We start from the raw sequence: 16,417 nt of genomic DNA on the forward strand, positions 1-16,417 counted from the left end.
GAAAATCAGTAATAGAGTCACATCAGGGTGTTTGAGGTGTTTTTGAAGATGCTGCTGATGACTGAATCAGGCACCTGTATGAAGTCACTATCCTGACATTTAAATCACTATTATTATTAATCACTATTTTTTTATCAATCATATTTTCCACTATTGTTTGGTAAAGAAGTATTAACGTGGCTGCATGTATAAACAGAATGATTTTCTTAATCTGTATCCCTGCAATACTGTGTGTCAATGCTTCAGAGCAGATGTGCACACACACACACACACACACACACACACACACACACACACACACACACACACACACACACACACACACACACACACACACACACACACACACACACACACACACACACACACACACACGCATACTGTAGACACACAAACACATCCCATTACTGCCCCAACCCTTAAATCCTCTGTTGTTCCAGTTGCTCAGGGAGTGATTACAGAACAGCTCTCCTCTGAGCTGCACCGCTCGGCAGATTCTTCAAATAGATGTGTGAAAAAGTAAAAAACAAAAACAGTCTTATGTTGAGATGCCTTCTCACCGGGGTTTGATAATCTTAAAGAAACATAGCTGTCATTTCCCTCAGGATAAAAATTTTCGGTGTTATGTGATGTTACAATTATTGTTACACGAGCTGTTTTCTTCCTTCTTTCCTGTTTGTTTGTGAGTGTTAATACAAAGTGCAAACATTACAGTCAGGATAGTAAAGACTTTCTTTCTATCATTGTTTTTCTTTAGTACTGTAATTGTTCTGTGGTTGTTTGAGGACTTCTTCTTAAATTTACAAGCATTGTTATGAAGTTCTGGGCATTTCCCCTTGTTTTTGAAGCCGTCATTATTTCCTCTACTTCCAAGGAAGACTTCCTGCTCCTTTATTCTGCAAACATTCTCATTGAGTGCTTCTTTGCATCTGGCACACTGTCCAACAGCTGTTCATAAATTCAGAGAAACACCTCTGGATAAAGGATGATTCAGATACATCCTTAAAAATCTATTTAAAAATCCAGCAAACGATCTTCATGTCTCATCACCTAAAATTCCCTCTTACTCAGAAACAGCTGTTACTAATATTAATCATCCAGTCAATATTGGGTGATCACTACCAGTATGTTAGCGATCAACGGGATGACTAACAGGCACACAATGTTTATTACCTTCGAACAACTTTGCATGCCAAAGTTATATTGTGCAATTGTTGGTCTGTATTTGAACTTGAACACGTTCCTGTGTTTCAATGAAGAAAGTACAAGACTTACAAAACTACATCTTGTCTTAAGTGATACAAGTTTTATTCGTAGGACAATGACAAATCCAAGAACCTTACAAGGTGCACTGAAAAATCTAAGAAATGTAGATTCAGAACAAACATTAAAATACAAGATAAAAGCATTAAAAATACAGAGAATCAAAAACATTATCAGGAAAAAATACATATAGTTGTGCTCATAAGTTTACACAGCCTATCAGAATGTATGATTTGTTCTGTAGTTTCTTTTGTCATTATGATATAAAAAGAGTAAACACAGTTGTTTGACAATAAATGGCTTCACCCAACCACTAACCATGAGGGAAATAAAGTGTTTATCTTATATTCATATTCTCTGAAAAATGGCCAAGAAAAATCACAAATTCTGCCAGGGTATGTAACTTATGAAAACAACTGTATGTTAGTCTATTATGACAAGTGATTAAAGCCACAATAACCAAATATACATATTAAACGACTATGTATGTCATAGAGGTTTTATTGTGCTAGGTCCCCTGAAAAATATCATCATACTCTGCATTTCCTTTCAAGAGCTCTAGAGGTATAAAAAACAAATATACATACTATGAGGTGGAAATAGTTGAATCAGAAGTTGGTAGACACCAAAAAAATCAGATTCATTTTTATAAAAACACGGACTGTTTGGTTTGTTATGTTGATAGTTCAACTCTATTAGGTAATTTGTTTCTGCTGTGCTAACACCACATAATGAAAACTGTGTGGAGGTTGTCTCTTTTGTTGAGAGCAGTAAAGAATTCAAACATTGTCATCTTTTATTTTAGACTTACTTTAATTCAGATTGGGACACTTTCCTTGTCCTCTGGAAACTTGGCGAAGCTGAACAGTAACAGTGTGGTGTTTCTGTTTTCACTTTTAGTTCTTTCTCAGGGAATCTACAAAAGCCCTCAAGTGCAGTGTTTGGCAACAGCCCAAACTATTTCCAATAGGAGACATAGGCTTCATATTCAGAGATGATGCAAATAACGAAACACTTACACAAATCTAAAACCAAATAAATCAACAAAACCTTGGTGCAAAACAAAAAAACAAACTGCAAAAAAGCTGACACAAGTGCAGTTGTGACAAAGGGAAGTTCAAACACATAAATCAAGAGCATGACTACAGAAGAAACATTGGTATGTGTTTTTGAATCTGCAGCCTGTTTCTTCTAATTGAATCTGTTGATACTTAGTCCTTTGTCCTTTCATTTAAATAAAATGCAACTACATCATAAAAAAAGATATCAATCACTGGCAAATAAAAGTAATCTTATAATGGTCAGGTCACAGATTCCCAAAGCAAAAGTGATGCAACCATAGAAATGAAACTTTTATTAATATCTGATCACAAAGGGTCACATCAGTGATGTAATGTTTGTTCAAATGCCTGTTGTATCTGAGTTTGAGATTAAGTACTTACGGAACCGTTTTGTAATGCAGCATGGGAAACTGGCCAGTAGCTGGTAGCATTAGCAGAAGGAGTGCTCAACAGCAAGAACAGATGAAAACAAAAGCATGCTGAATGGAATAAGATAGAGGGTTGGTGTGGTTAGAGGTGATTATTCAATAAAAGCCAGGTGAGTGACAGCTGTGAGCATCAGCAGCATTTGAATAATGGGGGCTGGGGTCTGTGTTCAGGTGTGCAGTTGATGAAACGAGAGATCAGCTGATCAAATCCTGCTTTAACCTTGAGCTCCACTCTGTATTTTTACATGTAGCCGACCTTTTGGCAGAGGTTTTTCAAAGCCAATGTTATCTAACAATGCATCTCTGAATATTGTAGTCCTTTCATGTTTCAGAATAATTAGTCATTAGTTTAATATTGTGCTATGAAGATGGTGAAATTGTACAAGTGTGCATGATCCTGTCTATTTAACATGAGAGGGGCACATTTGTAGTTCTTTAGTCTGTATTTCTGCAGGAAGTGGAGCAGACCGTTTAAGGCCAATAAGGCTGGATTTGATTGCAGGAATGATGATTTCATTCATCAGCATCCACAGGATAACAAGCACCAACAGTAAACACACCCCATATCCAGACAGATAAAGGCCTGGCAGTTAATGTGTAATGCTTAAGTCATACTTTGACTTGTTGAGGTGTGGAGCGGGGCTCAAACAGCATCTGGATCGCTCCTGCTGTTGCTGACCATGACCATTTATGGGGTTTAGAGGAGGAAAGATGTAGTTAACTATCTCCCAGCCATCTGCTCTTCAGAGAGAAATAGAGAAAGAGAGAGAGGGAGGGAGAGACTTCCATAGTTTAAAGTAGGTCACAGAAACAGCTCCCACACCACAGCTGGATAAGCACTAGTCCTGTTTATTTATACTAGTCCTCTTATGTAATATAAGTTAATTACTAACAGACCAAGGCAAGAAAACATATCTTCTTATGGTATATTTAAGATTATGAAACATATGTAGATTTGAATACATATTTTATATTCAAAGTGTGAATTTGTCATCCTGCCTTTGCCAGTACAATAAAGTCAACTCTCTTATCAGGAGTTATATTTTTAGATATGTCAAAACAATGTTCTCACCGGTGGGTTTTGTGGTTTTAATTATTCAACAGATGTTGAATATCCAGTTTACAATATCTTTAAATCCTGAAAAAGAATGAGGGATTGTCTTAACATTTGATATTTTGAGTGGTAAAGCATTATAGACAATATATAATTCAGTTCTTACAAGTCAGAACGAACACTTCAACATTTCCACACCGACATTCTTCCTTGGAGAAATGAATGGTCTATAATGAACATCATGGATATCTGCAGTTCAGTTATTTTAACCCTCCTGTTATGTTGTGGGTCAAATGGACCCATTTTAAAGTTCAAAAATCTAAAAAAGAATGATAAAAGTTTGGCTTGATTAGCGTGAACAAAATAGAAAATAAAAATGGTTCATTTCATACATTTGAACCCCACCCTGCATGCTTATATTACATAGATACTGTTCATGGGTCAATTTGACCCTGCAGTCAAAGTGGAGGCTAAAGGGGTCAGAAGTGTCAAATATTAAATGTTTCTTTGCAACTGTGTGACATATCTCCGCCCAATCACTTTCCAATGTACATAAAAAAAGTTTTAACATGAATTTTCATAAAAAACAAGTGAAGTATCCTCATTGAACCATGATCTGTGAGAATTAAAGAACACCAATGCACTAAGTATTGATTTAAATGGTTAGTAATGGAGTTAATAATGAGATTTTAATAAATGTTTATTGGGATTTTTTTGGGTTCTGACACTTTTGAATCATTAAATATGCCCCAGGTCAAATTGACCCAGGAACATTATTGTTGTCCCTAAGAAAAGAACTAAACAGGAGGGTTAAAGCAAAACTCTGAATGACTACTACGTTGATTATATCTGAAATGTTCATTTGACTAGGAAGAATTATTGCTATCTGAGATATCTGTAGTATTTTTGATTTGATTTGATGTCTTGTTTCGAACATGTAAAAGTAAAACAGAAAAAAAAACAAAAAAACATACAAGTAGCAAAGAAGAAATAGTTACACATATAAATAAATATCCAGTGAATATCCAGTCTATCTATTAAATTATGAAACTGCTGCAGACAAAAGAGACAGTAGAAACAACTTCTAAAGGAGGATGTCGCAGAATATGGCTTTAACTGCGTATAAGCCTGAGATGGGGAGGTTAAACTTTACTGGTTCACAGTAAAGAATTTCCTCTCTCAACACCCGCAAATCTAAGAAAGGTGTTCTAAAGGTGTGTCAGACGTGAACTCCTGTACACTGTCATCATTCACAGTGCTTATATTGGTCAGTTGTCTCCAAAGTTTTCTTGTTGAATATTCTGTGTAGCTGTGAAATAAGATGTGATTACAAACAATGAGGTAGGCTGCTTGAGTCACCTACTTCATAAAAAGGCAAAATACTCTGATCTAAACTGCCTGTGTTTGAGACATGATTACTGTCAGAGAGAATTATTGTCCTGTTTCCTGTCATTTGTTTCCATCTGGATTGATGTGTTGTCTGAGCCAACAAGGTTACTGACATTTTCATCTTTCTGAGAAAATATGATCTATATTAAACCCCTCCATGACAGGCGGGACACAGAAATCTGTCCCAGTGATATGTTAAGATGAAAATTGTTTTCCAAAAGGGAAGTCAGACATCAACATTTACTTTTTACATAAAGAAGATTAACACAAAATAAATGATATAATACATTTTGTAAAGCTTGTATGAGGATGCATTCAAAGCCTTCATGCTAGCAGACAGTGCTGACGATCTGCAGTCACGATGGGGTCCAGCTGTTGCACTGTGGGAAAATGACACATTACATAAGTGTCTTAAACAAACATGACAAGCTGTGTCTCTCAGCTCAGCTGTGGTTTTCGACAACACAATGACCATCACGCACCATTAAGGGCCAATTCGTAGAAAATGGTAATGTATTTGTACATAAAGACCTGCAGAGAGGTGCACTTGTTACATCACTTTAACAGATGGTAAGGTGGTGTTTGTGGTCATGAATGTGCTGACCTTGACAGATAAAGGACAAGGAGACCAGATGGTTGTCTCTGCTCATCCAGATCACATACAGTATGTGTGCATGTGGACATCTGCAGATGTTTGCACAGACTGAATCTGCTGAATTAGTTCTGTTTTATCTCAGTCAATATTTAAGGATAAGGAAGTACTTTTGGTAAAGTTACTCTTAGATTTTATGGATAATAATAGGGAAGATTTACCTGGATTTAAAGATTCTACATTTTTAAAGGTTGAGTCTGTCAGCGCAGGCTGGATTCGCTGTAAATGATTCGGTTTCCTTATGTAGTCTGGGCAAAATGATCCACTATTGTTTCTGTGGTCGTTCATTGAATTGAGGAAAACAGAGAGCAGAGTGTGAGGGAAAAGGGAGGTGGAATAGTAGAGTCCAATGGCAGTCATCTAACAAATTTAGTAATAACTATGGCAAACAATGGCAATGCACAGAAAAGGAAGTCCTTAATTCCTACCACTGGTTACGAAAACAGAAAACGGATGGGTGGATGGATGGAAAGCTGGGTGGATAGATTTATGGATAGATTGATGGATAGATTGATGGATAGATGGATGGATGGAGTTAGCTTTTAGTTTGGTGCACCTAAAGTTGTTGAGTCAAAATCTTGCAATTGTATTACTTCTTTCTCTCTGCGTCACTTTTTCAATCTGTTATGAGATTTCCTATTTTCTTGAAGTTCTGCAATTTCTTGTGTCACTTTTCTCTTTTCTCCCCCAGTTAACTGGATGAGTATCTTCATGAAATACAAAAAGACTAACTGGTTAGACATGTTATGTTCTTACAGTTCAATTGTTCAAACACCTGAGCCACAATTATTCTCTTTTAAACAGTGAGTTGATTAAAAGAGTCATTTATTTGAATTCAACATTCATACACCCTATAAGTGCTGGGTTTAAAACAACCCAATGTGGGTTATTTTTAGCTACACCACGGGGTCAAATTAGGACCAACTACACGCTGAGTTAATGTAATCCAACAAAAATGGGTTACTTATTTAACCCAGAAGATTTGTTACGTATTCAACCCAGATGCTGGTTTATTTTGACTAAAGTGCTGGATCAGTTCTACCTCATTAGAAGGCTGTTGTAGTTAAACTGTTTAAAATGCCATTTCAGTGGACTACATAAGACAATGATTCAACTAATTTTATATTTTGGCCTATCCAAAATACTTAAAAAATGTGCTTACTACTGCTAATCTTACCAATATTCAATAAATAACACACTCATAAACAAAGTTTGAATTATTCAAAATATGTATTTTAAATAATGTTGATAAACAACAGTAATGCAGAAAAATATGTAATTGTTAGCCTGTTATTGTTACAGTTAAGTCACTTGTGGTAAACATTTAGAAACATTAGTGTTGTGAACAAGTGTTTTTATTTACAGTCTATGGTTGTGAACTGCATCTTGTTTATGTTTCTTTCTTTTATATTAAAGGGAGATTTTGCTGGTTCTCATAAAATATTATGCAATCAAAGGAAGGAGTAAGAAAGGAGCATAACTCAGATCTTAACTCAGCTGTGGTGTCCCTTTTAATGTCAGTATCAGGCTGCTTTGGCACATGGCTGACCCAGATTTCCACTGGCTTCTTGAAAGCTTGTTATTATAATTACCGCTTACATAAATGTGCTGACGGGGAATAGTGGCTTTTGGAAAGAGTCCAAAATGACAAAACGGGGCACCTGACAGATTCCACTTTTCTCTGATCAGCAGGACAGAGTAAAAGGTTAATATTAGGGTGATTGATTGGAACAGTGTGGTTGAGGATTAGATACTAGTCAAGAGACTTAAAACTGGAAACAAAATCCAGCTGTGGAGTCAAAGGGTGTCAGCTCAAGAGGGGGTTCAGACTCAGTTGTTGAAAAAAGAGTATAACAGTGCAGATTTGATGGCACTAATTTGTATCATTTAAATACTTACATTTTTAAACTAGATTATATTCCACTGTGTATGTCAAACAAAGGCCTTGATATCACATGAGACACAAGGGTTTACATACTGCTGTTGTTATGATAGTGTCAGGTACACCCGGATTATGCACGATATACAGGTATGACTAAACCACTGAGACAAACAGAACTACACAAACACATTTTACTGTCTTAGGATCAGATTTCAGAAAAGAGAAGGAAATTCATGAGCTGACTTCAAAGCAAAAGTAGTGAGTAACTAGAGCACTGATAGAAATGTAGTGGAGTCAAAAGTACAATAAATGTCTTCTGAATGTAGTGGAGTAAAAGTAATAAGTATCCCCAAAAAATAATACTCAAGTAAAGTACAGATACTCAAAAAATTTACTTAAGTACAGTACTCAAGTAAATGTACTTTGTCCACCACTGGTGGAGCAGAGACATTGAACAACTGTCAAACAGCCAGGAAATGGCGATCCCAGAAAGAAGGTATGGCTGTTAGCAGACCAGACGTACGCCAGATAGACTGAGGGTTATATATATATTTTTTGGTATCAAAATACTGATACCATAAGTGCTTCATTTACACACATGATCACATTTAATTCCATTTAAACACTGCAAAATATACTTTAAAAAGACATGCAGTAAGTTTGTTTTCTTTGTTTTTGAAATTTAAAATTGTTTTCATCACTAAAAATAATACTTAAAAAGGACAAGGCCGTTTTATGATCAAGACCAGGTACAATTGGATCAATTTAGTAGGTACCAAAACAACATTTCAACCCAAGAGCACTATAAAGTATTATTTATTACAGTCAAAATATTGACTATTTACTTAGTCAAAAAGAAAGGTTTCAACTTGATGCATCGCTCAAAGGATACTGTTTTGTATAAATGATACTGATACAACTTTAGCAATTTATAGCTGGCTGATAATTTTTCTGATTGTCAAAAGAAAAACAAATATATCATTTTGTAGAATTTTAAACTTATTTCTCACCATAAAGCACAATTTTGTACAATGATCAAAATGGCTAAATGTTTTTTTCTTATGGTTGGTATTACCACAATTTTCAGTTAAGATGAATTTGCTTTTTGTATAGCAATTGCGTGCAGTTAAGCTGAATCTATGAGTCTTACCTCATGAGAACAGATGTGTTTATAATGATTTAGGATTGGTATGTACTGCACTAAAGTTACAGTTAGGGCTTAACACAGGAAATTGAACAACATTTTTGTGCAGAAATCTGTCTGCAGTATCTGACCTGAGAGGATGTACCCCACAATTAGCTTCTGTACATTAACCCACTCTCTCTCTCTCTTTCTCTGTCTGCAGCAGAGTCGTACACTGTGACAGGCAGAGACGGCAGCATTCCTCCATCAGTGGGCTCTGTGCCCCGCCAGGCCTCAGGCAGCTCCAGCCCCTGCTCACACTCCTCATCTGGAGGATCACGGCACCCTGTCAGCGCCCTGAAGAAATGGCTCACCAATCCTGTCCGTAAGCTGAGCTCTGACGCCAGAGGAGGAGTGGGAAAGATGGAGAAGCAGATGTGTAGGTTAGATGGAAGGCAAGCACCATTGCTCCTTTCCCACACTCAGACTCAGCTGGGGCCTCTGGAGCCGCACGACAGAGGCACCATCCTCCCCTGTGGAGACACGGTGAGACTTAAAAAAGATGGACAGATGCAGCTTTTTTCAATTTGAACCGCCTGTCTTTAATTTTTTACACTTCTAACTATAGTCAGTGTTTGTGTTGGTTTTTGTGTTTGTATTGAACAGGTGTGGAGAGACGGTTTGTTGAGAACAGAAGCTCTGCCTCCTACACAACTGTCCTGTCAGAGCCATTTATGTGACCTCTTGCAAAGAAAAGACATGCAGAGTCAAGTAATGTCTATCCTACGATATTATACTCCACAATATTTCATTCTGTTCTATTTTATCTTATTCTGTTCCATTCTATTCTGTTCTGTTCCATTGCACTTGTCCTTCTATGTCCTGAGTTTTATTATTATGTAAAAGGTTACTTGTTTCCACGTATCATTTGACTTCCACCAAGTGTGCTGAAACGTAAAGCTTTGTGCATTCTTAATATATTGATACACAGAAGAAGCATACGTACACAAGCATACAGTGAACCACCACTTTCTGGCAACTCTACTCTGTACTGAGTTCTCTGTGGGCTTTCCCAGACGACATCTGGAAGTCATCAACCAGTTAAGCCGTCTATAACAGTCTGAAACAGGGTCATGTTTGGGTTGAGGACTGGATTGACATGACACCCAAGCAGCCTTAGCAGTCAAGGGTTCATTTGTTGAGCTAAACTTCAGGACTGCTGAAAGGAACATTAGGGCCAGTGCCCACTAGTCGCAGCACTTATTTTCTATAATAACCCAATGACACTCAGCGTTCTATTAGCCAGTTAGCTATAAGCTAATTTTCATCTGTGGTCCCTGGGCAGGAAGATGTAAACGAAAGTACAATACAAATGATAAAAAACATACTAGCATTTAAAACAATACATAGGCTACTCAACACTGTCCATCACTAATAACAACACATTTAAAATTACATTTCATTGTCTCTAGTTTGATGCATTCAGATGATCACATGACTGTTTTTCCTTGAGCCATAATTTCAGTTTACTTTTAAAAAGATTGAGGCTTGTACAGTCTCTTATGTGTCCTCAGTGCAAGATTACACTCCACGTCAGCTCTTTCTTGTCACTGCGCTCTTGGTTGAAAGTAAATGTTTGAAACACCAACCTCATCAGTGTCCCTCCTCAGATAGCAAGCAATCAATTAAAAAAGCAGCTTTTAATGATATTATGTCCTATCGATGGTGGATTACCCAAATACTTTGCAATTTTATGCTGAGGAACATTATTCTGAAGTTGTTGAAGTATTTGCTCATGCAGTCTCATCCAGTTTTTACTTCTGGGAGACTCAGCTTCTCTGGGATGTTCTTTGTATACATGTTACGAGTATGTAGCAAATTAACCTAATTCATTGAGAGATTTTCAAATTTTTATTTTTAGCACTATACAACTTTTTAGGTGTTATGTTATCCCTGTCCTCACTTTTCAATACACGGTGCTGATATCAAATTTAATATGGGCATATATTTTTCGTAAAGCATTACATTTTTCAGTTTCAACATTTGATTTATTGTCTTTGTATTATTTTGCCAGTGCAAGAACAAGCAGTGTTAGTGGACACAGGCCCTACAACCATGAAGCGTTCTTTCTTGTCTGTCAGCTTACTCTACGCCCACGACAAGCCTGGTGTGTCCAACTGGTTAGGACTTGTTGTCCATGCTTTCAGTTCATTTAAGCAGCTAAAGATTAAGAAAAATCGTGGGCAGTCACTTCCACCTGTTATTGTAGACCATAAAGAAAAAAATCAAAATAAAGAACAAAATCACAAAGCCCTGTTTCTCACCTAAAAGGTGTAAACCAGGTCTGTGTTTGTTGGCAAGTACTCCTTCAGAGGACACAGTCCAGTTACACAAGTGTTGAATAAGAGATAGGAAGAAATAAAACTTAAATCCATAAAGTACATTGTCTGACTTGAAAAATGACTGTCCTCACCTTCCTCCTTTCTTTGTCTTGGCAACAGCTATAAAATTTCCTACTCCCAGTTTTATCTTTAGCTGCTGAACTCTCTGGCCTGGTTCTGTCCAGGAAAGGACAATAAAAGCCATATCATGTCCTTGAAGGAAAAGTGAAACATTTTGGGAAATACATTTATGAGCTCTCTTGCAGAGAGGTGGATTAGAGATTGACACCACAGCTATGTCAGTCAGTATCATTTTAAAGCCACACCTAGTAGTGTGTTAGTTTAGATTAGCATAAAAGATGGAAATGGAAAAGAGATGGCTTAGCTTTTTGTGTATAAACCATGGACTGTATAAAATATGGACGTAGTATCCGTGTTGTCACACACCTGTTTCTGAAGCGCTGTTTTGAGGCCAGTCGGCGGCGGCAGCCATATTGCTGCCGTCGAGCGAGTGTGACGTAAAGAGGCGGAGTTTGAGCCTCTAAGCAAACAGCTACAGTGTTCCCGCCTGTCAATCAAGTCAGCTGTGCCTCTCATTGGAAGACTCGTAATCTAAATATCTTCGAAGGTACCACGTTAGAAAAAAATTCACCCCCCTCACAGTGAGAGCACATCAAGAAATGAGCAATCCAGACTACACTGGTCTTTTGTACCAGGCTGTAAACATGTTTATTTCGGCTGTAAAGCTCGTCTTTTTCCCATTCATGTGTATGTGACTTCCAGAACTTCCGGAGCCAGCCTCAAGCGGATCCTTGATGAACTTCAGTTTTTAACACTTCCGCATTGGACTCATATTTTTAGACCGGAGGTTGCCGCTTGGTATAAACATAACAAAATCAACCTACCAGGACCTCACATTCAAATTATTATTCCCCTGGTTTTCTTTTACTTCTTCTTGGTGTTCAGACAGGCTAATGGACTTCTTGCTGATGTAAAATTACTGAGAGGAGGAAACATTAAGTGTTGCAACAAGCAGGTTAAGCTCAGCAGTTTTAATGGCTGCTGGCTATTGGATCAGAACCAAAGGGGAGAGGAAGTTTGACATGAGCCTCAGATATTTTTTTATGAAGGATGTCTGATGGATGAGGACGTTACAGTGGATTCAAAGTGAACAGGAGTACAACAAATAGATGAAGGTATTGACCCTGATAAAGGTAAAAGATAATCTGCTAGTGCACAGAGGTGGACAAAAAATATGAGACTACAGTATTTCAAATGATTACAGCCACATTCAGATTAGATTGTACTGCTTTTAGGTGGTATTCGTTTAATGACATCCCTACATGTACCCTGACCTTTTATTTCTGCTTTGATTCACCAAATGTCTCTGCTCAAAGTCTCCACGGCAGCATGATGACACATTAAAAAGCGATTATTAATCTCAGGTTACCTGGGAGTTATAGACGGCATGACTTTCCAAAAGGGATTGGTATAATTGCCCTACTAAAGCGTTCCCACACTTTAGGACCCTCTGGATTTTAAATGTTTTTGCAGATGTGCCTGGCTGGGTCAGGGGACATGGAGGCTTAAGTTTAATGATTATAATTAGTGGTCAGACGTCTCTGTACACCACAATGTTTAAGAGATGCATACTCAGATATTTTCCTTTAGTTTGAAGTACAAATAAAACACTTTAAGTACTCCAAGTCCTGCATTAAAGCTCCCACAGCTGTAAAAAAAAAACATCACTCCAACTAGCTTAGCATGGTACATTATCATATGAGGATATTTGATCAATGGTGCTGATGCATTCATTATGTAACAGCATTTTAGTGTTGTAGGTTGAGGTTGAGGTTTAGTCCTGTGGTGTCCAAGCTGGGGATCTGATCTCCTATAAAACTTATGGTTGGATCAAAATTACTGTACTTGTTTACCAATTTTACAAACATGTTCTTAAGGTGCATCTGTCAGACCTCTGGAAGCTTTTTCTGTTGCTCAATTGTGATGATTAATTGGAGAAGAAAATGCAAACCGATGCCAAACCTGCTATATTTTTTTTACACATTTGTATGTTCATTTTATAAACATATTTTTATGCATTTCTCAAGGTGTCTTTCTCCTCTGCTCTTCTGGGAAATAAAAGAACATTTGACCCATTTAAATAAAAAGCACACCAAGTTTAAAGACTAACCCTCTGTTTTGTGGAATTGCTAAAACTTGAGGATATCAAAAAAATGTATCAGGTGGCACAAACTCTCTTTTTTTTTCATGAGATGGTTTCATCTTTAGTTGAACATTGTATTTTTAAGTGCATCATATGTTTTCTAAATGCAACCTTGCATTTTGTAACCACAACTATTACATAAAGATCTAAGACTAATAATAATCCGGTAAAGAACCTTGAAATGATAATTAAAGTCCTGTAAAGACTTTGAGTAAACAAGCTGTCCGCTGGGAGTCACTGCCAAACAGAACAGGATGTCTCCTATTACATAACATATTACGGTGTTAACCTACTAAAAGCTGTGCTGTCTGTTTGTGTGTTACAGAGTCAAAAATCCAGTGACAGCAATCTCAAAGAAGAAGAAGACGGCTGCACTGTGACTGATGACTCAGCCAGTCAGTTGTCTGCCACAGTGGACAGCGAGGAGGAGAGAAACATTGCCTTAGAGAAGAGCTTGTATGTGTGAACCCCTACATTAAAGCAGCTAGAGATTTTTACATTTATGCCTATTGGCTATTCAATAGAGTGTTAGATGAGAAGATTAATGCCAGACTTATGCTTGCATGATATATACAAGCAGAAGCTAAGCATAAAGAGTAGAAACACTAAGAAACAGCTACCAGCATATAAAACTCACAAGTCAACAACTTTTATCCTGTTTTATCCTCACAAAACTAGATGAAAAATCACAAGTTGTATCTGCATTGTTTCCAGCTGTTACTCCAGGACTCCTGGACCACTGGAGTTTGGTTACTCCAGTTTGGTTTTTCTATGGATTAAGCAAACAGGATTTGAGCAGTAATGATTGAACTTTAGGGGTGCTAAGAGTCAGATTTTCCTATCTTTGGACAGGCGAGCTGTGTCGCCCTGTTGAACGTTTTTGTGCTGAGCTAACTGGCTGTTCCATGTGTACAATACACCAAAGGTGTTTCTAGCCCATTTTTGGGGGCGCTGAAGCACCTCTAAATTGAATCCCAGCCCCCCTAAAATTGGAGCGATTTTTACATTTTTTTACTGTTTGTCCTTTTTAACAAGCTAGAAAAGTTTCAAAACCACACAGTACTTTATTGAAACGTAATATTTTAAAAACAAAAATACAGCAGCTCCACCGCATTTTACATATTATGCATTGCATTTCAAATGAAAGTCAAAAAAATAACTCCAGTTTTTGGTCCTCACTATATGGGGCTGGTTTACTCCAGAAACATACATACTGTTTATGTATATGTTGAGGAGCTGCCTTATCAAAATGAGTTGCATTTCCCCAGAAATTAGGGTTACCGTATGTTTCTTTTATGATTCCAATCCATTTCTTTTGCTGTGGCTCAGCATTTAAACAACCTTTTTCAGATTTGACTTTCCCAAAAAGTGTTATACTTTTCTTTCACGAATGTAGGAATGAAATTGTATTAAAATATACACTAACGGTCAAAAGTTTTAGAACACCCCAAAATTTCCACTTTTTAATTGAAATTCAAGCAGTTCATGTCCATTGAATAGCTTGAAATGGTACCAAGGTAAGTGGTGAACTGCCAGAGGCAAAAAAAAAAAAAAATGTACATTTCAGAATTATAAGAAAAGGCCTTTTTCAGGGAACAAGAAATGGGTTGCTGTTCTGCAGCAATTGAGGTTAGTCAAGCCTTGAAAGTTGGTGCTACCAATTCTTACAGGTGTCCCAACTTTCCTTGACTACTTACAACCCCCTCTGTCTGCATAAAAGTAGTGTTGGAACACACTGTGGAACCATACCCTCGTGAGAAATATTTGAACAGTCTTGTACCCCTGAAAGCAATGCGTTGCTTAATAAATGGCCAGAAAAGGGTGCCAAAGGTGGCTACATCGATGAGTCAAACCTTTATACTACATTTTGGTTCATGAATTGAATGCATGATTTATTTTTGAAATTCAATTGTTTATTTGTTTGATGTTTTCATTTCAGAGCACAAATAAGAAATTTAACTGCATTATTTTCAATAAAAACTTGAAAAATGGGGGTGTTCTAAAACTTTTCACCGGTAGTGTACAAAACAGTGAAATGTATCTTGCCCGGCCGGGCAGCTCTCTGAGTGCCCAGCACCCCTAAACATCTGATCCAAGAATCACCCCTGCAAGACAATCATGAGAGCAGGCAGTGTATTTCTAACAATGCAAAACATCCTCTGACAATGATTTAAATTTCAGATTTGATCATTTTTTTGCAGTTTAAGTATGATTCTTCATTCAATGTCTCTCTCCCTCTCTCTTCCTCTCTCTCCTCCCCGCTCAGATATGTGCTGACAGAGCTGATAGAGACAGAAAGGTTGTATGTGGAAGATCTTGGACTCATAGTGCAGGTGTGTCTCTCTGTCTATTTGACATTTAAACAAATTCCTTTATTACCATCAGATTCAGGTCTGAAATGAAAGAAACATTTTTATTTTCCTCATGCATATAGGGCTACATGACCACCATGGTCAATCAGGGGGTTCCCGAGGACATGAAAGGGAGGGACAGGATTGTATTTGGGAACATCCACCAGATTTTCGACTGGCATAAGGAGTGAGTCAAAACATCTTTCAGTCTTCAGTCACTAACAGTTTACACTTACTTTTCCTGAGCACCTTATGTTTCATGTTTATTCAGCTTTTTTCATGTCCCTTGGGGATGTGTGTGTCTACTGCCTGTGTGTGTGCGCTTGGCAACATGCCTGTTCCCTCCTGACCCTCTCTGCTTCATGTCACACAGTTATTTCCTGGGAGAGCTGGAGAAATGTGTGGGTGATCCAGACAGTCTGGCTCAGCTCTTCATCAAACATGTGAGTGTACAGATCAGTGAGTCACAAAGTTTGGTTGACAAGTTTCTTTTTTTGGTCTCTCTGCGGATGTTTTTAAGTGCAGCTGAAGGTTAAGGCCGTCATGCAGATCAGTACGTGGAGTCTTGGCTGCCTGCCATCCAGATGTGTTTTCATGTTGCAGAGCAAA

At 37.6% G+C, this 16,417-nt stretch overlaps 1 protein-coding gene across 3 annotated transcripts in view; it reads left to right on the top strand.

The window, feature by feature from the left end:
* The window catches only part of arhgef25b (Rho guanine nucleotide exchange factor (GEF) 25b), a 37,141-nt gene that overhangs the window by 10,578 nt on the left and 10,146 nt on the right, over nucleotides 1–16,417 (top strand). For 2 of the 3 annotated variants that reach the window (XM_034691808.1, XM_034691649.1), the window contains 6 exons: nucleotides 9,076–9,398; nucleotides 9,519–9,623; nucleotides 13,783–13,913; nucleotides 15,724–15,790; nucleotides 15,892–15,995; nucleotides 16,182–16,251. In XM_034691808.1, coding sequence (XP_034547699.1) covers nucleotides 9,076–9,398; nucleotides 9,519–9,623; nucleotides 13,783–13,913; nucleotides 15,724–15,790; nucleotides 15,892–15,995; nucleotides 16,182–16,251 — 800 coding nt within the window. The remainder of the gene's footprint in view (nucleotides 1–9,075; nucleotides 9,399–9,518; nucleotides 9,624–13,782; nucleotides 13,914–15,723; nucleotides 15,791–15,891; nucleotides 15,996–16,181; nucleotides 16,252–16,417) is intronic. The other variant, XM_034691722.1, reaches the window with a different exon arrangement.

The sequence above is a fragment of the Notolabrus celidotus genome, chromosome 1, assembly GCF_009762535.1.
Source record: "Notolabrus celidotus isolate fNotCel1 chromosome 1, fNotCel1.pri, whole genome shotgun sequence".
NCBI classification, from domain to species: domain Eukaryota; kingdom Metazoa; phylum Chordata; class Actinopteri; order Labriformes; family Labridae; genus Notolabrus; species Notolabrus celidotus.